Source organism: Lachnellula hyalina, assembly GCF_007821495.1.
Source record: "Lachnellula hyalina strain CBS 185.66 chromosome Unknown contig00014, whole genome shotgun sequence".
NCBI lineage: Eukaryota > Fungi > Ascomycota > Leotiomycetes > Helotiales > Lachnaceae > Lachnellula > Lachnellula hyalina.
In genome coordinates this window covers 202,064-223,184 of record NW_022157128.1, presented here as the reverse complement: position 1 = coordinate 223,184, position 21,121 = coordinate 202,064, and the positions used below count along the sequence as shown (strand labels likewise).

The window sequence follows — 21,121 nt, the reverse complement described above, 5'->3', positions numbered from 1 at the left end:
TGCAATTCCAACCTCACTTGGATCCTACTACTCTTCCTCATCAACAACGATCACCACCAAATTCCGTGGATCTCCTTAAAATATATTATTTCAAGATCTGGAAGTTCGGCAGTGATAGGCTTCTTTGCAATGTCTGGATTCGCGTGTTATTGGAAGTCAGCCCATATATCACACCACCTGTTAGTAAGTATGGAATGCGCAAACATGTAGTATGTTCATCACGAGCTTTCTTATAGTACAAATACCTTTCTTGATCCAATAAAATATCTTCCAAAATTATTCCTATTATCAATTGCACGATTTACTCAGCAGGAAAAGCTGCAAACAACAACAATCCGAAATATATTCGAGACACTCGCAAACATTACAATCCCCGCCTTCAACATGATCCTCTTCGAGACTAACACCTCAGTCTTCGAGATATTATGGGACATCGCCCTCGCGCTCTTCATAATACGCATCGCCTTCGTCTACTTCCTCCTCTCCTTCATAAGCGGCGCCATCGTAGTCTATTTCCGGATCGCCGAGATAACGCCCCTGCACCACCTAACGCAACCCCAATCCGATCTCACAACCTTCTCGATATGGCTCATTGCCATCACCCTGTGGGCGCGTTACTCAACCGTCGCCTACCAGGTACCCAGAGTGGGAGGCTTCAGGCTGGCGATTGGGGCGTTGGCGACGGTGTTTATGCTATGTGCGGAGCTGGTAGGCGGAGTGGTGCTGTATGAGAAGGGGTATGTGGCTTGGACTTGTCAGACTGATTTGCTGGCTGCGGGGCTGGGTGTTGGAAGCCTAGGGGTGTATGGGCTTATGCCGTGGCTGCTTATGAAGGTGGAGCAGGAGTCGGATGAGATGGGAGAGACGTATCATGGGCATGAGAAGAAGCCGATTGTGGCTGCGGTGTAAGTCTATTGCCTTGTTCTATGCGCGGTTGCTAATGTTTGGTAGGCCAACAGTCGCGTTGACGGAGAAATCGAAACAGAATGGAAAGAAGCACATTTGATATCTCGCGTGACACAATGAGCCTAGATTTTTGTCTGTAAGATACGATGTTGAAGAAAGTAGATTAGAGTGTTGTCGGCGTCAGGTGGAACACATTGGAAGGCGTTAGGTTTGCCATCTCCAAGTAGGAGAGGCTTACTTTGGCCGACGGCACTGTATAAGTACATCCATATCAAGGGCTGAGGAATGCAAGCATCATTCCCAAAATCTTTAATTAATACATATATTTACCTCTCCATATATTCGCACTATACTTGGATGAATGGTCTTGCGACTTTCGATATACCATCATTAACGGTACGTGAGTTGTAGACTGTTTCAAGTACAATAATACTGGGCGGCACGTTTCTACGATCTCCTCGTCCTGCTCTATGACTATTAATAATCCACAATTAGGTGAAGTAAAACTGCAATCAGATCTTAATAAATATGTATAACTCAGATTAGCTTGACTCGTACCAAATAGAAAGTTTATATTGAGCAAGATATATTTGTTAGCTAGGTAACTTACTTCCATTTGGTTTTGAGGAATTAAAAGCCGCCAAATTTCACTCTTATGCTTTGGAATTGTCCTCCGTGTCGCATTGTATTTCATACTGTAAAGATGATCTATGGTATACTTATTCTAGTATGAATGTTTACATTCACATTCGGCTGGAAAAGGGGCAGTGCATCTATGGCACAATTCACCCCGCCATACTCGTAGCGTTGTGGTTGACGCCTGATCACGAGCTTCAACGCGCGCGTTGTTGCCGTTCAATTGACTTATCTACAAAGAAGGCGACCAACAATGCTTGGACAACTCAAAGATACACATTGCTTAGCAACTTGCTTTAATCATGGTAAATCCCTCAGATGTGGAAATCCTGGTGCACATCACCGCCCCAAGCAGAGGACCAGATGATGCTCGATATCGAGCTCTAGCTCACGCGTATTTGGACTTTGAACCTACAAGGAGACACAGAATAGAAACTGACGCGCCCATTGGCATGGAAGGAATGGGAGAAGAGGAGGCCCAAAACCAACTTCAGGAGGAGTTGCATCAGTCCACGCAAGAAGGGCGGGAATCTGAGGCCTCATACCGGCCAGACGAGGAAAGCGCGCCCTCACGAGCAGCCTTCCCATACGAATATCAACACGCACCAGGCTTTTCGCAGTCACTTACTTCACCCCAACTGTCTTTCGACAGCGTGTTAGACTCTCCAGTCTTCCGCCCCCCAAACACGTGGCAGCAACGTCTGTCTCAGTATGACGGAAGTCAGGAGGAGGAGGATTCGGGCAATCCATGGTCCAAGGCACCAAGTACGATTGCCGATTCCCAACCGGAAAATGACAGGTCAATGGCAGCCATAGCCTCTCCGGCTACAATGTTGGAATTGATACTACAACAAATTGACACCTCTGATGAGACATCACTAGGCGAAACTACAAGCCAGAGGTCGAGCAGATCCACACGTTATGGCAGCCATGCTATTGCCTCCAGCCAAGACAGACTTGGAGGTATAACTGTCTCTAAGATGGCATCATCCTCCCCCATGCCCGTCATCGAAGAATTTCATCTGGGGTCTGTAATTCAAGTTGCCCGAACTTCAAGCGCCGACCAGATGACGAATGAGAGAACTGCCGAGGCACATACCTCTTTTCCGACAAACAAGACAATTGATTCTGGTGCGCAGATGCTTCCTGCAATTTCAGTAAATGGAATCTCAGGCACGCCTAGCCCTGCCTTGCCACGAGCCCGACCTGAAAGATATCAGACTCGGAGCTCATCGCAGAGTTTTGGAAGTGTTGTACCTGCGACATCTACTCCTATTATTTCTTCCTCTGGCCGAGAAATTAGAAATGAAGAGAATGATCCCGTGGAAGCTTCATGTTCTCAACTTGAAGTACCAGCAACTTCTACGCATGGTATGATTTCGTTCCCATTATCGGAAGACGTTAGTAAAATGCAGTCTTCCGTTCAAATTCAAAGCTTTGAGAGGGAAATACCTCCAACGGCTACTGCTCCTATCATAGCTCGATTTGTACAATCAGCGACCCCGCAGAAACAGCACAAGTCCACCCTGGAGTCTCAGACAAACCTGCCCCCTGCCATGCAGGAGCCAAATCTTCAATTGAAAAGAAAATGGCCTGAAACTATCCCTGAAAGCGAAAATGTTTCGTCTTCAGCACCAGCAACTGCGTCCTCCAAATCTTTTCCTGGGAGTTTGCGGCCGCAGAAGAGGCAACACCGTGATATAGGCTCTTCGCAATCCGCAACTACCTCCGTTCGGATCCCTTTAAGCGATACTACCAATATTTCGATGAATTTACCACCCAGTAGTCAATCTATTTCTCCGTGGGCCGATAAGCTTGAAATACGACCAGGTATACCAATTACGGCCTCTACAGATTTGACTCCTGAGATGCTCATCACCCCTGACCTAAGCTTGTTAGCTTTTAAGATGAGGACAGCAAGCCTCTTTCGCCCTGCACACCAATCTCGAGACCTGCGACCAATGGAACGAGGCTACTGGCTTGTCAATTGTGAAATGTGGAGCACCCAGGTTCGAGCCGATACCTGGAAGCGGCTGGGAGACTTCGTTGGGAAGTCAAGAGTTGGATGGGGTGTTTGGTGCGTGAGAGACGAGCAGTGCAGTATGATTAGAGTTTACTGCTGGGGAGTCATCGTGGGCCATATTTACCTGCTCCTTGTGCTGAGCAGCGGGAACAAGATGAATAGGACTAGGGCGTCTTGGATTGGTGGTGATGGAGAGCCACTTATCAAAATGCCCTGAAGACCTTGGATATGTTGCAGTCCATTGGATATGTGTCTAGGAGCCCAAAAAGAGTTCATCAAATCCCAAAATCTATCGTGTAGCAAAAGGTGCTGACCCCTTCTCGAGGTTGGAGGTCCAGCTAGACAGACTACGCAAGGACTATTTTATCCCAAAGGATACCGGGGGAGATTGTTCCCCGATGGCAATCCCAATATAACAACTTTATTGTGCTCATAAGAGGCTTCGGCTTTTTCACCCACCAAGATATTCGACCTACTAGCTCAGAGCAACTCTATTTTAACTACTTAGTGGAACTTCGGTTCCCTTGTCTCTGGATAGGTGCAAGCGGCAGGGGATCTTATCCATTGAAGAAATACCATACTTAATCCCTCGACGGCTTAATTGTTGGTCTAATTGCATCAATAACTTAGCAAATGGAGATTTTAGAATTTGATCATCCAACGTGTTTTAATTTGTCTGAAAGTTGACCTCAGACCTACTACCCATCGTATCGCACAATGAAGTGTAGTTAATCGTTCAACGCGGATATTTTCTTAGCTATCAATGTAGCATTAAAACCCGCCATACGCATCAATCCCACTATCGCTATAAACCTCCTTAATCAACCTATGCCTCTCGACCGCATCCTCAAAAGTACAGTTAATCCTCCCCGCCTTCAACTCCCTATAAACACTCGCCACATTCCTCGCCGGCAACTCCAACGCCGCAAACTCCTCCTCCCACTCCACCTCCTGTACCTTGTCGCTCGCATGATCGTGTACCTCGACCTTCATATCGGGCAAGCCGATTTGCAGGAATGGGCCAGAGGCAGTGACGCGTATTTCGCCCTTGGAGCCGGCGATGCGCCAGTCGAGACCGGGCTGCCCTTTGAAAGGGGCGCCGCCGCGCAGGGATACGGAGATGGGGATTGAGGAGGTGAGGGTGCCGGTTAGGAAGACGGTGTCGTCGGAGGTGTTGGGCAAGGTGGGGTTGAGGATGGTCGTGGCGTCGTTGTCTAGAAGGGTTATTGTTGGGCGCCGGTTGGCGATGGTTGTTTTGGGGCCGGTGGAGAAGCCGTATCCTAGGACTGTGTGTGTGGTGATGAGCAGTTTGTTTGCATGATATTGTATGATGCAGGATAGGGAAGAAAAGAGAAGAAAAGAAAGAAAGGAGGAAATACCAGCTTGGATATAATCAATCGAATGTCCGAAATGAATCGTCACTATATTCCCCCCCACATCCCTCTTCGCGGTATACTGATACGCCGCCGTAATACTCGCTCCCCCTAGCCCCGCGGCGGCCGTCCACGTCGAGCTCAACACCTCCCCAATCGTCCCGCTGTCCACCAGCTCCTTGATTTTCTTCACGATGGGCGCTTGCCGCGCCTGCAAATCAACCACGGCGTTCTTCACGCCGCCCTCGTTCTTCAGCTTCAGCAGCTCTTCCGCCTCGGCGAGGTTCTTGCCGAGCGGCCATTCGACGAGCACGTCTTTGCCTGCCTTGAGAGACGGAGCGATGGTTGCGTAATGCCTGTCTACACGCACGCTGCAGACGACTAGGTCGATATCTTTGTCGTTGGCGATATCTGGTCGGGTTGTCAGTCTTTGCTCACGTGATGTAAATGACAGGAATCCAGTTTTAGTTCTAGCTTACCTTGGGGATTCGCATATGCTTTCACGGAAGAAGGAAGCCCGTAGGCTTTGATAGATTCCTTGGAGGATTCGACGGTGGAGTTGCAGATGGCTACGATTTCGTAGTCCGGGGAGGATTGCAGGTAGGGCAGGTGAGCTTTAGGTGCCCAGCCTACTTTTGAGAGGCCGATGAAACCGACGCGGGTTGGTGCCATTGCTGTTGTTGTTTCTTTGTGAGTAGGAATTGAGAGTTTGTATAGTGAAAGGGGTACTTTAAAGTGCTTATTTATGATGTATGATGGAATTCTTTCTGTTTGTATAATATGCGGGGTGGTGCGGGTGGCGTGAGCGCTCTCCCCACTTTATTATGTGGTATCTATCACTCGCACATGCTTGGAAATCAATTTGCGGCTCTTCTGGACCTCTGCATCAGGGGGAACCTTGCTTATCATTGGTGCTGTGCTGTAATTTAGCATTTCGGCAGATCATCGAGGAAGAAAGTCTAGGCATGGCATGCCCGAAACTGTTGCATAATAGAGAGGATCCTGACTTGGGATCATTTGCCCGATTAGTCGAAAATGCAATGTTGGTATGCATTTTTTACCTTGAGCTTCTAAAGAGGGTGGATCCGGATGAGGAATTGGATGTTGATCTTAAGAATCTGCCGGCGGGCTTCGGATTCGGAATTCCTTCGTCGTGGGAGCCGCTCAACAGATCATACATGTACGGCTCCCGACACTATACCTCGTAAGTTCGTATATACACAGCTTCCTTTGCGAATATACCCCGAACCTGGCTTGTTGTTATTGGGCTGCGGCTCCTGGACGTCAATGTAGTGCCTCTGAAGTGTCCGAATACGCGCTACACGCAAGTGGTGCGGGGATGCAACATCAAATGCCTAGGTGGCTGTGTAAAAGCGATGCCCCCCGTCCTGCATCCGAGCTGAAATCACGACGCATAGGATGGATCATTACTCAGTCGAACTTTTACTTTGCTTGGTAATCTCTCTTCATTGATCTGACTAAGACCCCGCCTAGGCTCGGCCTTTGCGACTGCTACAGCGCCGGAGAATCAAAAAGAGAACAGCATTAGATTTCCTAATGCGGTGTTCAGCGAAGCTTCGATCAATAAACCTCCTAGAATGCCAGATCCTTTTTACTCCAATCAAACCAGCCCCTAAAAACGGAGAAAGGCTTTAGTATCAAATGTGACACGTACAACTCCCAGAACATCTTGTTTATACGCGCAGACGCTTTTGTTGGCGACAAGAAGAAGAAAAAACGCCGTCTTCGAATGCTTCAAATCATGTCCCAGAACCCGCAAGAAACTTTGGAAGGAAATTCGCCTTGGACAGAGTGCCATCGAGATCGGCCGTGACGGTGGTATGGTATGGCGACTCTTGTATCATACGAAAGGTCATAGATATGTGGCCCCGGGCCGGGTAGTTATAGAATGAAATATACGTTATGCATTATGTATTGGCCATTAGGGAATTAACCAGCTCCAGTTACGCCGACGCCGACTGATCCATTTCGCGGTCGACCCCATCCTGAATTGCGATATTCCCGACGAGAGTGCTCGGCCTGACTATCCGGAGTGCCATTTCGATGGATAAACGGCAAGGGCGCTTCTAAATCTGGATTATGCCACTGCTGTGGTGGTGTATTTTGGTTGCCCGGAGCTCCATAAGGCGCAGAAGGTTCCTGGATGTGCCGCACACTGCTTTCCTTTTGCCAGGCATTTGTCTGAGATGGGTCGGTGTCAACTCGAGTAAGAACTGGAGCCAGCGGTCGTCCACCGTCGTCCTTCGATGGTGATAAACCCTCTACTGTCTCGACTTGATGGCGAGCCCCACCGTTTTGGCCGATATCTCCATAGCGTTTCAAGATTTCTTTGGTGGTGATGTCGCTAGTGTTGTTGAAAAGCGTGGGATCGCCCAGTATCGACTGGAGGTCTTCAGGTACCTGTTAAGAAAATTAGTAATATTCATCTCACGAATATGATGCACTTACTTCACACATCTGCTCGTTGCACTCGATGAGCGTGTGTACGACCTCAATAGCCAGGAAATTATCATCAACAGGGGTCTTTGCATTCGTATATAGAATGTTTGGGGCAATGACAGTAGCCAGGTTGTGCGTGTCCATTTTTGAACCTGACTCCTCATCAACTTGGTGGAATGACGCTACCCAATTGAAGAACGAGCATAGAATTTCCAACGAATCTCGGTGAGCTTTCGGAAGCAGACAACATGTCAAATGTAAAACACGTCGGCGTTTTTCTTCATCATTTATCTTTTGTGACGCGATGAAGAGTCGGTGCAACTTGAAAGTCAATAACGGATCTGGAAGTTCTCGCAGGTACTTTTTAAGAAGGGCAGCGATCTGTACAACATTCTGTTGGGCCAGCTTCTCGGCATCACATCCATCCCTGTCGATGGCTGCCATCGTGTCGTTCAATCTTTTGATGTTTCCATTTTTCCGGAAGACACCTTCAACCGAGAGGTCCATTTTCCGCATAGCGGTCACACAGTCGTCCACGATAGCGGGTATCCGCAAAGCCCCGGGCCCGATTCCATCGGTCGAGTCGGCTCCGTCCCTCTCGATGATTTGTTCGAGAGGGACACCGAATACGCCCTTCTTCTTGCTACCTTTCTTTGCATCGTTCTTAAAAGCTTTCCCCATTTTATTCCAGAACGTTGGCTTCCTTGTCTCGATCAAGTTGAGTAGCTCCTCCATGGTGAAATGCCCCTCGAGCATTGGCTGCATCGCAATAACAGCGACATGGCGGACGATGAAGTATTCCAAGGCGGAGAGCTCAGAAAAATACCTCTTGCCTCCATCTCGTCGCTGCGATGATGGCTCCCCGGGAGCAGGCATATCAAGCCCATTGCCACTGGAAAAGTTTCGTTGGTGGCCATTGAGAAGCTTTGGTTCTGTAACAGAAGTCCGGAACATTTCGTGGCGAGCATGCTTGTAAGCATTGGGTCGCTGGTCTTTAGCTTGCTCTGCGGCAACAATTCTTGGAATATCGTCCAACGTAAGAGCATTTTCCTTACCAAACAAGAGCTCAGTTCTCGATTCACCGTTGCCATCACGTTCTTCAACGATTTGGAAATCGCCATTCCTGGTATCTGACCCATCGGCTCCTGCGGATCCCGGTCTAACGCTACGACCGTCCGGGCCATCCATTATACGGGATGTTCTCGCTTTTTTGATGGTCGAAGAAAGATGCTTGTCCATTCGCGTGCTTCTTAGTCGACGAACATCGTTTAGTGTATTTTCATACGACGATTCCCGGGGATTGTCATCCGCATTTCCGCCATATGATTTGGAGCGAGTGTCTGATCTTAGTAGAGGCGGCTCAGCTATTGTCGCCAATCGATGGCCCTCACTGGAGTTGTAGCCGTTCAAGTTGGGATCGTCCGCTGTGTGGGGAACCGTGCCGGTCGATTTGAGTACCCCCAATAGCCTTGCAAGAGCAGCCCTCAAGAGGAAAATGTATTGCTCAAGCCTCGTGACCTTCTCAAAGCCGCCGACTGCACCGCCAGGCACTCGTTTTTCGCAATTATTGCAGTATATCGCTTCGTTTTGACTGGACCATCGAACATCCTCAAGATTCTGTGCCAGTTCACGGGCGCAATTAGCACATCTCAGACATGCTAGATGACATCTTTGCTCCTCGCGACGTGTGCATTCATCTTCAATGGGGAGTTTGCAACTCATGCAACAGTCCGACTGTGATCCAGAAAGGCCAGATGTGCCAGTTATGTCCTCGAGTGACCGTTCATCGGTCTTGATGACCTCTAGGTCATTAAGCTCGTCCAGGAATTGATAAAGACCATCGGAACTCTTCTGCTCTCTTTCCACTTTCAGGGATCCTTGGAGGCATATCCGAATCAGGAGTTTCAAGTAATGAGCCAACCCCGTAACCAATGCGAGCAATTCCTGGGTAACGCCAAGCTTTCGGACACCTGTTTCTTGCGTCTTTGAAAGTAGAGAAAAGAACGAGACTATTTTTTTGCACAAAAGTTTTGCTTCTCGTGAGTATGAAAGTCCTGTAAAATATTAATATATAAAACCCACACATCAATTGGAGAACTTGCCTTTCATGCCAATGCTTGTCATGGTGGCGTCAAGCTTGTCTGCGGAACTGAACAACAAGTCGACATGCATAATGAACTTCTTGGCGACCATTACCCCGTCCACGTAAGCGCCATTGCTCACATTGAGCAGCATGTCTGATATACATGCTGCAGAAGACTCTTCAAAGGTGGAAAGAACACTCCATATTCTGTAGACCTTCTCCTCCATTCTTTCTTCCTCATCCTTTACGGCATTGCGCCCTTGCTCGTCTGTTTCATCTGCCAACTGAGGTCTTGCTTCCACGGCGTCCTGTGATGATGCGAGTCTCACATTCCAGAATTTATGGATCATATAACATTCGGGGTGCCAGTGTTGGTTCTGCCCGTTGCGGAATATCTCAACAAACTGCTTCAAGATTGCGGTCTGGCAGCCATTGCACCGTTGCGCAAATTGTGTCGAGTAATGATAGTGACAATAAACTTGCCCATCGTGCTCGTAGTAGCTGTCTTGCGCTCCAAATACCGTCGGGCAAACCGAACATGTAAAATGGTCGATATGATATTTCCGATCCAGAGCCGTAATATATGAACCCCGCAATGCCCCATTACACTTATGGCATATGAGGTCTAACCTCCTGAAGTAATCTGTCTCACACAAAGGATATTGACCTTCCCCATCCTCTTCATCGACCGGAAAGAACTTTGAAGCTACTATTTGTCCGCAGTCCTAAGATTTGTTAGCACATGTACACACAATGAATTACGGCTTACTGACCCGACATCTGAAGCAATCCAAGTGAAATGTGCCATCCAGCGCGCGTACGAATTGACCGGTTAAGGGTTCACCACATTTCTTGCACATCCTAAGCTGTCCAGATGCTGTCCGGCCATTTCGTGTCCGGGACCTCTTGCGCTCTCCGCTAGTCTTCTGGGATTCCCCATCTCGTTCCCTTTCTCTCCCACTTGCACTACCAGCAGGTGATACCGCCAGTCTATTATCTGACGCAAATGCGCCATTTGGCCTGGCGAGTTGCTGGTCCATATTTCTATCCGTCTGGTATCGCCGTCCATCCTCGGTATACGGCGGGCCTCCACCATAGCCGCGCCCCTCTCCAGATGGGCGTCCCTCAGACTGAGGTCCCATGGTGTCGGCCACAGTAGCGGGCCTCCTATTCTTCGATTTCGATGGGTGTCAGCGGCCCTTGGGTATTCTTTTGAAGGGGTTGAACACTCAAGCCGCGCAGAGTGAGTCGCGTTCGCCAGTGTGAGGGGATCGATGGATCTCTGGAGAGTTTAAGCTTGTTCGCCAGCGCTTCGCTGGATTCTGACGTTGTCGAGTCACAGGGGCCCAATTAATTGAGCTGTGCATGTGTAATCAGATTGTGTGCTGGCGACTCAGAATGGAGGAACAACCAAATCGCAGAACTTGAAACACCATTCACCAGGAACAGCAGACAAGTGTTATAACGGCGTGCTACTCGAAGGGGTTATGGCAACAATACGAGATCCAGGGCTATGGTAACGGGCGGCTCGTGTTCGATGGCGTCGATGTCGGTGAAGGAGAGGTTGGGCTTCGTGGTGTATGTATATTGAGCGGGGCGTGGAGATTGCGCCCCTTCTGCTCAATGCTTTGTTGGGACGTGGAGTTACGCTTGTGCTCACGATGTACTTCCAGGTCTGGTGTTTGTTCAAGACGCTGGGGGACGGTGAGCGAGTTGGATGCTTTCAAGAGTCGCCTCTGTTCTATTCAATCTGGGGTGTGGTGGTTGTGCCTGTGCCTGAGGCGGAATGGTAGTCACGGTAGGGGCAGGGCAGTACCTAGGTAGGCAGTGGTAGTGGTCTAAGTTAGAAAAGCGGCACTCGATCTTGTCAACGATTAAAGTGCCGCTCGGCTTGACACGTCGAATATTCCACGCCGCTTTTGCTCTCCACCCCCAGCCAAGATCAAGTCAAACCAGTCAATCAGTCTATAGATTTCATATTCTCTTCACATGTTGTACGCTTCGAATGTGAGATGGAGCAATACTCAAAGCTTCGGGAGGCCTTTGAACAGTTGGGCTCGACTTTTCAAACATTCCGTACATACCTACTAAACGCATTCCTCCGGCAAATCAACTCTAGCAAGCCGGCATGAGACTAACAAGGGGAGTCCACTTTGTACAAATGGATTGTAAAAGGTTGCTTTTACTTTCAATCGACCAGAATACTCCCAAACTTGATAATATAATCTAATGATAGGTCTCTGACATTTCCTTCTATTATCTTCTAAGCATGTGTAGATACTTTCACATTAGAAAAAGTTGGTCTATACGAATCCGAGTACAACGCCAGAGCTACATATACGAAGGAAGACAGGCATGCAATGCTTTGGAGCACCCCCATCATCTCGGTTTTATTCTTGTTCTATTATTAGCTTGGCTATTTATTGGTTTGTAAATTGAAAAAGGTGTACTGTTCCCTTACTGTCAGTACGCTTCCCATCTTTCAGGAATACCTTCATAGGTAGAACTCTATTGCTCAGAACTAAGATATACATCTATCTCGACCCCTTTAATCTGATAGGGTTTCTCCGCACTACGTTGTCCTCTGTGTCACTGGAAGTTCATGCCTAGAGAAAGGCTGAAAGAATCAGCTAAAAATAGATGTACGGGTACATCAAAGACCCTTCTTGTGCCTTTCCATAGATCAGTCCATTTATTCATAAGCATACTTGAAGCGGACGGGATTCAATCATCAGGCGGTGCTTGACTGCATTTTAGCAGTGAGGCTGAACATTGCCTGTCTGCCTACTGTTTAATACCCGCTTGCGCTGTAGAAACCTGGACCCGCTTTCCCACTTTCCTACTACGGTTTACGGTATACCTACCTACTGTGCTGTGCCTACACCTACTCCCATCTCAAAACCAAACCCCTCAACCTAACCTACAATCCACCTCGCCCTATGAACCTACACAAGGGAAAAGAACTCTCAGATTCTTGGACTTATCGGTGACCCATACCACCATGTCGAACCATTCCATCATCCGCATCACGAAGGTACGCTCAGTGTAGATATGATATCGTAGTGGGGGACAAGGCTGACAACGCATTAGGAGTTGGCGGATCTCCAAAAGTGTTCAGACCTCTGTGAGTATTCCTAACCAGCTTTCTCTTCCTTGGACACACCTCTGACAATACTCTGACACAGCTCTCGCCGTTGCATGCCGTGATGTCGACGTGCGCAATGTTAAAGCAATCATTATCGGCCCTCCTGATACACCATACGAGTTTGGATTCTTCGAGGTTCGTGAGACCAGATGGTACACCACAAAACTTGCTAACGTTCTGTCAGTTCCAGGTGAAATTTGGACGAGGTAGGAGAATATACCACGGCGTAGGAGAGTCGGTACTAAAGTGGTTCTGCAGAATATCCAGGAAAGGCTCCATCAGTCCTTGCGACAACTACAAACGGAGGCAGATGCCGGTTCAATCCAAACATCTATGCTGCTGGAAAAGTTTGTTTGTACGTGCTTTCTCAAATCGTCTGTTTGCGTTGGATACTGACTGGACTTTAGATCTATTCTCGGGTAAGCACTGCCGACGGTGTCAACTGATACAAAAGGCTCATATATTTGCAGTACATGGAGAGGTGAAAGAGGAGAGGAGTGGTCATCCGCACAGGGACTTGAGTCAATTTTGATTTCAATCCAAAGTCTTATGTCGTCGAACCCCTACGAGAACGAGCCAGGCTTCGAGACAGCAATCGATGAAAGCGCCAAGAAGGACCAAAAGGATTATGTGGCCAAGGTATGATCATATTGGTTATTGAGAGGTGCTTGCTAAAGATTGTCCGTAGATTCGTCACGAATCGCTTCGAATATCGGTCATTCAGCGTTTAGAGGAGTATCTAGGCATTTCCCCGGCTGGTGCAGTAGCCCCGTATGCCTCACTCAACGACTATGATGAAGATGAGCAAGATATCGAGTTCGACGAGTCGTCCATAAACTTTGACCCTTTTAGGGATCTCTGCAAACGCCGGTTCCTCTGGTACTACGATTCATATCTCTTAGCCATTAGTAAAGCTAAGACCGAGGTTAAGGATGGCCAAGCGTTTAGTCGTATGCCATTTGAGTGCACTGGCAATACAATGGAGGGGAAATTCAATTACACCGAACTGGAAAGACGATTAAGGCTCATTAAGAAAACCTTGGATGCGGAGACAGCAAGATGGTCAGAAGAGGGCCTTGTGTTGCTGAAGAAAGAAAGCACAGCTGCGGCCAACCTTCAGAGGCAATATGAGCAAGTCGTTGAAGCATACAAGAGGGACAAAAAAGTAACTCTTGATATTGAGCTTGTCGACAATAACCCCTTCGTCTGGTCCATTACCTATATCGGTAGACCTATGACTAACTTGGATGGCGGCCTCTTTCGAATAACCCTCCGCTTTAGTCCTCGTTTCCCAGAAGAGCAGCCAAGAGCCAAATTCGAGACACCCCTCTTTCATCACCGCATCGCCCTTGACGGCACTCCTTGTTATAGTACTAAGCGTGCTGAGGATGCCAAGTCACATCTTCAAGCCATTATTGAAGCCCTGGAAGAAGTATCCCCACCTTATGATCCCCGAACTCTCGTCAATCCTGACGCCGCCAAGTTGTTCTGGGGCTCTGAGGAAGACAAGAAGATGTACAACCGAAAGCTTCGTAGAGCTGTTCAGCGGACCACAGAGTAGGCCTATCCCCTACAAGTTCAAGTTCTCACTAACACAGCACAGGGAATGATTATTTCCATATTTTTACAATACAGACCCAACCCAACATACATCTTCTCTTCTCGTCCCATTTCAGATTGCGATTAGCGTTTAGTTCCTGGTCTGGTCTATGGTAGTGCATAATGTGCATTTGCGGGTTATGAAGCAGTCAGGCGTCACGAAGGGAAATTCAATCCTTACAAGGATGAGCGGGGCTCGATAGGGAGTTCAGCGCTGCGATAATTCTTTTCTTTGTGCATTAAGGGGTCTAGTCAGGGTTTCGTCTGGACCGGGGAAGGAAAATGCCTGGAGTCTGCATCATGAAATGAATATAGGTTCCTGAAGTTTGTTAATACCAACGAAATGGTTACATTTACGTTATATGAATCAAATCCTTCTGCCCCCTTCTGTTATGGTTGAAGCTTCTCATGTGCTCTGAGTCCGGCTAGAAATCTTTTTAACCTCTCTTTATTTTCCACCTCGTTTTGAAGAGGAGATGGGTGACTCCCCCTTCATCTAGTGAGCCAATTAGGACTTTTTAGGTGTGGTTTCACTCATATGGGATTACATTTACTGGTGGGTATCGTTCATCATTGCTTCTCGAGCGAGTTATTACGAGTATTACATATACAACATCTGGCATGGCAGAAGTTACACAACATGGCTAACTGCCTGATGCCCCAGATATCCTCTTCCATTCATACTGTACCAAGACGGTCTACTGATCTTTCTTCTCCCCCTCTTTTGTCCTCTGCTCCTCAAACCACTTCACACCTCTCCTCAACCCCTCATTCAGCCCTACAAGAGGCTGGTACCCAAGCCTCTTCTGCGCCTTTCCACAATCATAATACCTCGTCATAGTACTATACTTCACCTGCCTCTTAGTAAGTTTAGCCTGCCTCCCAACCGCCCAAGTAATCCACTCCAAAAGCCCCCCAATAGCAAGCCCCATATCCCTCGAAATAACCCACACATGCTCCGTCCCCTTTTTGCTCCCAGCATGCGCCCACACCGCTCGCGCGAAATCCCAGAAGTATACAGGCGAGCAATTCGTGATGAAGAACGCCTCCCCGTCCACCTTCTCGTGGTCTAGAATAGCGGTGCTGGCACGGCTCGTGGCGAGCAGACCGAAGGCTGCGAGCAGATGCGCGTGTGCGACGTTGACGACGTAGGTGAAGTCGAAGAGGTTGGTGTTGTCGCCGAGCTGGAAGCCAGTGCGGTTCGTGTAGTGGACGTTGAGGATCGGAGGGAGGATTTGCACGTCGCCTTCGCCGAAGATGCCTGCGGGGCGGATGGAGCAGGTGAGGAGGGTGGGGGAGCGGTTCGCGGCCAGGACGAGGGCTTCTGCTTCGGCCTGGGTTGTGTCAGAGGGGTTATTGGAAGGAGAGGGACAATTGAAAGGGTGCGGATAGCATGGGAATGTAAATAAGTACCTTGGTCTGCGAATAATACTCGTGCTGGGCATGCGGAGGCACAACAGGCCATCTCTCATCCGCGTTCTTGAGATCACTGATAGTATCATGGATCACACTCGCACTGCTCGTATACACCAGCGCCTTGACGCCCGTCTTCTGACATGCCTCAATCACGCACGCTGTCCCATCCACATTAACCTTCCTGTACAGCTCATGCCCTGCGCCCATCAGAGTCGGTGATGCGGTATGGATCACTACATCTGGCTTTGCTTTTTCGAAGATAGGTACCAGGGAGGAGATAGAGGTGATATCGCCGTTATAGTAGGCAACACCGTCCGAATCTGGACGCCGATTGCGCGTGGTAGAAAGGTCGAGGACGGAAATTTTGCTGGTGTAGGTGTCGTGGAGGAGATTCACAATGTGATGGCCCAAGAACCCGCAGCCGCCAATTACGAGAACGTTGCCTAGATTCTTCTTCGCGGGAGGTGCCATTGTTACAGGAGTTTGTGGGTGGTGAAATATTATATTTCAATGCTGTGGGCTGCTTCAGATTTAGAGGTGGTTGAAGATCTCGGGATACAGGTACTGACCCCGAACCTGGGGATGGGGCTAGTACAGTAGCCTCCGCTATTACAGTAGTGCTAATTTCAACCACAGCTCATCGGGTCTCTTTTGCAATAATCAAAGCAACCTTTCCAATATGGAAACGTAACACCTCTTGCACAAATACAGCGACTGCAAGTCTTGGAATATTCGAATCATACAGCCCATAAAGCACAATCTTTATATCACATGACTCGCCAACCAGATCATCAGCCCCTATCTCTTTTCTACAAAGTTGTAGTAAACTAGGAAGAGCTCTGGCCATGAACAATTCCTTTCTATACTCGTACATGATACATCTACGCCACATAGCTTGCACAAGTTATTTCAAGAGTTCAATGTGTCTTTTAGCAAGGCCCTCTGGCTCAGAAGAGCGTCAATGACTTGGTTTTGTTGGCAAATGTTTCACCTACGAAGACTTCAGAGCACGTGTCCCCTTCAAACTAAGTCATTGTGAACCCAGCTATGGATGACGGGGCAAACGTGTCGATTCCGCCATCTCATAGTTCGGCCAGCCCCCAAACTACACTCCTCTCGGGAGAACATACGCCTCTCATGATCAGCAGGTATGAAGGAGCAGACCAGACTTTATAAAAGAGTGAAGTGGCTCTCTATTTGCATTGGAACGCCGTGGGCCAATGCGCGTGTATAGCACCTGATTATATCAGTATCAGTGGTACTTGGGATGAGGAAGAAATTTCGAGGTTGGGCATTCTATAAACTGGCATATCATTAAGTTGTTTTTCACTCTAGCATATGTACCTTAGTCAACCAGAATATCTCCAATTCGATCCGAGGGCCAATAAACCTTAAACCGAGAGTATATTGCAAATCCATCTTCTGTGAATCTATGAGACTGTGCGGTATCATAGCTCTTGAGACGAGATTTGTGTGTGATGTATTGCACAAAAAGGATGGATCCAAAAGCACTTCACAGAGCTCCGACAATTCACTTCATACCATGAGGGCGAATTGAAGTGAACTTTCGATTCCATTTCAGTTAGTTTCTTAAACGGCGGCCTCTACGAAAAGAATATCTACTGACACGCTTGAAAACCTTATGTGCAAACTCCTCGCTATGATCTTCGGAATGGCCTAACCATATGCTCTCTCGCCTACCCGTATCTTGTTCGCCTGTCCGTTCTGTCCCTTACGACTTATGAGAACTTTCATGACCTTTTCTAAACGATCCACAGCCTCATCACTGATCTGATAATGGACGACCAGCCGTCCTCTACCGGGGAGAATCTTCAACCCATGCTCTTTTGCAACTTCCAAGAATTCAGGTCCGGAACTGCCCGCATCTTCGAGGTTGAGCCACACCATATTGGTCTCTGTGGGGTTCTCTAGCTTCCCTCCTAATTCAGTCCATATATTTGCAATCTTTTTAGCCGTAATGTGGCTTTGCTTCAAGAGTCCTCCTTCGCCATTGGGTCCTTTGCCAAACGTCTCGTCTAGTGCTACTCGAGCCGCGGCGGTCACAACACCTGGTTGTCTTAATCCACCGCCAATACTCTTTCTCACCCATCTCGCTTGCTTGATAAGCTTCTTACTTCCCACGAGCATACTTCCAACCGGAGCACCTAGACCTTTGGAGAAGCACAAGCTGGCACTGTCAAACAAGCTGCAATATTCTGGCAACGAGCCGGCTCCAGCTACAACAGCTTCCCAGATTCGCGCTCCGTCAAGATGGAGCTTGATATCGTGTTCCTTTGCAAACGCAGAAATCCTCTTCACTTCTTCTAACGGCATGATGGTGCCAGCGAGAGTGTTTTCAAGAGAGATTAGCCTTGTAGGGGCGCCGTGAATTTCGTCGCCCAGAATAACATTCTTCTCGATATCTTCCAGCGTCAAGTATACCCCGTTCTTCGGCACCACACCCTTGACCAGCGCGCCGCACAAGCTAGCCACACCGCCAGCCTCCCACTCCAAGATATGAGCCCGGTAATCGCAGAGAACAGAGTGTGGAGGTTGTGTCAAGTGCGCGCGGATGGCAAGCTGGTTCCCCATAGTCCCGGATAGGACGAAGAGGGCAGCTTCGTGCTCGGTTCGCGACGCGAGGTGGGCTTCGAGGTCGTTGGTTGTGGGGTCTTCTACGAAGACATCGTCAAGGAGTGTGGTGTTGGTGATAGCTGCCAGCATGGAAGCTGTAGGGCTTGTCACTACGTCGCCTGTTTGGTTGTAAGCTTTCGCGTGTGTCTGTTGAGGTTGGGGTGGGTGGGGCGCAAGTCTTACTCCTGAAGTCAAAGGCAGCAGGACCGGGGGCAGACCATGCATTTTGCTTCGTGTGGTGCTCATCGGTAGGAGGCAGGTCCGTGGTGCCATTCAGTCCTTGGGTATCTTCTACCTTGGGAGGCATAGTTGCAAGTCCGCGTATGGATACTTGTTGAGGTGGGAAGGGTGAACTGCGGGGTAGTTTTTGATGTATCCGAGTGGAGCGAGCAATTGAGCTGAGAAGCTGAGGCTCTGGCGAATATCAGCTTCAAATGAGAATCAGGAAAGGAACTTATAAGTACGAGAACTGAAGTAAGCTGATGGAGAGCTCCATCGTAGTCGGAAGGTGGGGGTTCTCATAGCGGGGTAGAATGACACGTTTGAATCGGAGGTTTCTACAGAAGGGCGTACAGTATCTGCTCGTCAACTATTGTGACGACAACCCCTGAGATTACTTCGTCTCCACCTCGGAAAATAGAGAAAGCCGTTTCTAGACACTTCAGAGTAGTGAATTATGTAGTATTGGCTGAAGATAATTCAAACATTTGTCCACAAAAGTTGCCCCTTCGTGGTGTTGATTAGTCAACTTCAGGGGCTCGGACGCTAATATGTGGCGCCCTGTGGCGTTGTTACCCCTGAATGCTCCGCTAAAGCTTGTGCAATAGCCGAGCTGGCTGCCTGAAAAGCTTACTATCAAATTCTACGACTTGACTTGCAACAAGCAACTACAATCTGTAGTCTGAATATCAAACATGGCTTCATCCGGTAAAGGAAAGTGGCCGACAAAGGGACAGGCAGAGGGGCCATGGCAGCAGATTACAAAGGAAGCGGAAGATCATCGTCATGATAGCCATGCACCAGTCCTGGATGTTTACCAGCGAGTCAAGTTTCCACCACACTACCTAAAAGCTCAATAGATAGGTATTCCAGAGAAAGCTCTCCACGCAAAGGATTTTTAGATAACAACAGAAATTCCATGTCTGGTGGAAGAAGTGGTGGGGGAGGAGCACTGATTGGGATTCAAAACACTCAAAACATGACGAGGTAACCTCACAATAGAAGCTTCTCCGTCGCATTGGGCCAAATGAGACGGAAGTAAATGGAATCAATTTCAACCGAATTTTCGATCTTATCTTCAAGCCCACAGTGAATATATATGGGTGTTCGCTACCAAGAGGTATTCACACAGCAACAGTACAAACTATCGGTAATGTATTTGATCCTAGCCTCCCCAGAACCGTTGATCAAACACGGAAACCAAAACTCGAATAACAGTAGTTCCTAAAGATCTGGAACTACATCGATGGCGAATAAAAAGAACCCTCGCCCCTTGAAGGCGCAAGCAAGACGCAAACTCGCTCTCGCTCAAGCACACCCCCCAAAAGGTAAATGAATCATCCTCCCTGTCCTTATACCCCAAGAGCTAACTCTACACAGTCTCGCCACCCTTGAACACCATCCTCCCCGCTGAGCTCCACCTCCTCATATACTCCTTCCTCGACCCCGTCACCTCCGCCTGCTTCGGCGTTACCTGTAAAGCCTTCTACGATATCTTCCGGAAATCCCCAAACTTTCGTGTTCCGCTAGCAATGAGTGTGCAAGAAGGCGGCCCGGCCCTTCTCAAAGGCCTTTTATACAGTTGGGTGCCTGCGGATCAGAGGTTTTTCAACTGCTTTACACAGAAGTACATGGGGTTGGAAGGGCAGCAGGAGATGATTTTTGATCTTGTGGTGATGGGAAGCGCGGCGCAGGCGATACAGAGGTTCTTCCCCTGAGGGCAGGTGAGCGCTCAATCGCTCCCTGTTTCCCTTTTTTTGAAAAACCTAGACCGACAAGGAATAGGCGAAATTAAGGAAGGGGTAGGGTTGAGCATAAGGTAGACATGGAGGATTTCTTCTTCTAGAAGGCATGGGATGGATAATTCTTGGATGTGACCGCGTAATCGAATAGGTACTAGGGCATAATATCATTCTTGACTGCTGGATTTATTGGTTTGTGTCATATGATGGTCACGAGTCTTTGTTCTACCAAGCCAGGTGCGTACACATTCTCAGGCGTTATGCTTCCTTTCTTTCTTTGAAGATTTCAATACGCTTGTGAAAGTCACCATGTTTTTTAAAGCACAACGGCTATAGCTAGTCACGTTTGGGTTCATTTACGTTCTGGTATTCCCTTTCACTTAACCAGCCACGACTAGGCACGCCCGTAGTTGAGAATTCCAGGGGAACAGAATATGGGCGGGTGTCCAAACTGTCTAGATTACCTTGAAGTAGAGGTACTTACCCAATAAAGGAGAAGATCCTTACTACTTCAACTCTACCTTTAAGATGTCGATGGTTTACGTATCAAATGTGAAAAATGCAGGCTCGGCTTTCTTTGATACCTTGCTTCCTCCGGAAATACACTAGACAATGAAACACATGAGTGTAGAGTTGTCTTTGTCCGAATGCGTCTTTCCCGGTCTTTCTTCATTATTATCTTTATATTATAGGTTTTGAAAAGAACTTTTGCTCGGTCTTCAACCTTCCTTCATATCATATAACCAGTGGTAAAACTTTTAAACAAAAGTAGAAAATCATTAATGATCTTCAGATCATTCCTCCACACTTCTTCGATTCAATACTTTACTTGAGCACTCAATAGAAGCCATGCCTCCGAAGGTCGCACCCGTGGCAGTTCCAGCT

The 21,121-nt window shown here is 48.2% G+C and overlaps 7 protein-coding genes across 7 annotated transcripts; 3 read left to right on the top strand and 4 right to left on the bottom strand.

The window, feature by feature from the left end:
• Positions 1-384: 384 nt before the first annotated feature.
• Positions 385-1,006, top strand: LHYA1_G002043 (uncharacterized protein; the record flags this gene model as incomplete). The annotated part of the gene is made up of 2 exons (XM_031147021.1): positions 385-905; positions 952-1,006. The coding sequence occupies 2 exons, from the start codon at positions 385-387 to the stop codon at positions 1,004-1,006; spliced, it is 576 nt and encodes a 191-aa protein (XP_031008557.1).
• Positions 1,007-1,844: 838 nt separating this feature from the next.
• LHYA1_G002042 (uncharacterized protein) lies at positions 1,845-3,782 on the top strand (the record flags this gene model as incomplete). The annotated part of the gene is made up of 1 exon (XM_031147020.1): positions 1,845-3,782. The coding sequence occupies one exon, from the start codon at positions 1,845-1,847 to the stop codon at positions 3,780-3,782; it is 1,938 nt and encodes a 645-aa protein (XP_031008598.1).
• A 554-nt stretch (positions 3,783-4,336) lies between these two features.
• On the bottom strand, positions 4,337-5,610 carry GAL80_0 (Galactose/lactose metabolism regulatory protein; the record flags this gene model as incomplete). The annotated part of the gene is made up of 3 exons (XM_031147019.1): positions 4,337-4,851; positions 4,945-5,349; positions 5,418-5,610. The coding sequence occupies 3 exons, from the start codon at positions 5,608-5,610 to the stop codon at positions 4,337-4,339; spliced, it is 1,113 nt and encodes a 370-aa protein (XP_031008559.1).
• Positions 5,611-6,888: 1,278 nt separating this feature from the next.
• Positions 6,889-10,623, bottom strand: rga1 (Rho-type GTPase-activating protein; the record flags this gene model as incomplete). Its single annotated transcript, XM_031147018.1, has 4 exons — positions 6,889-7,359; positions 7,408-9,452; positions 9,549-10,206; positions 10,255-10,623. The coding sequence occupies 4 exons, from the start codon at positions 10,621-10,623 to the stop codon at positions 6,889-6,891; spliced, it is 3,543 nt and encodes a 1,180-aa protein (XP_031008558.1).
• A 1,859-nt stretch (positions 10,624-12,482) lies between these two features.
• Positions 12,483-14,187, top strand: UBE2Z (Ubiquitin-conjugating enzyme E2; the record flags this gene model as incomplete). The annotated part of the gene is made up of 6 exons (XM_031147017.1): positions 12,483-12,515; positions 12,572-12,605; positions 12,667-12,832; positions 12,857-12,981; positions 13,051-13,265; positions 13,315-14,187. The coding sequence occupies 6 exons, from the start codon at positions 12,483-12,485 to the stop codon at positions 14,185-14,187; spliced, it is 1,446 nt and encodes a 481-aa protein (XP_031008545.1).
• Positions 14,188-14,923: 736 nt separating this feature from the next.
• Positions 14,924-16,112, bottom strand: erg26_1 (Sterol-4-alpha-carboxylate 3-dehydrogenase,decarboxylating; the record flags this gene model as incomplete). The annotated part of the gene is made up of 2 exons (XM_031147016.1): positions 14,924-15,559; positions 15,639-16,112. 2 exons carry the CDS (start codon positions 16,110-16,112, stop codon positions 14,924-14,926), a joined length of 1,110 nt encoding a protein of 369 aa, XP_031008546.1.
• A 1,206-nt stretch (positions 16,113-17,318) lies between these two features.
• Positions 17,319-18,582, bottom strand: vrtJ (Aldolase; the record flags this gene model as incomplete). Its single annotated transcript, XM_031147015.1, has 2 exons — positions 17,319-18,394; positions 18,459-18,582. 2 exons carry the CDS (start codon positions 18,580-18,582, stop codon positions 17,319-17,321), a joined length of 1,200 nt encoding a protein of 399 aa, XP_031008537.1.
• Positions 18,583-21,121: the final 2,539 nt, after the last annotated feature.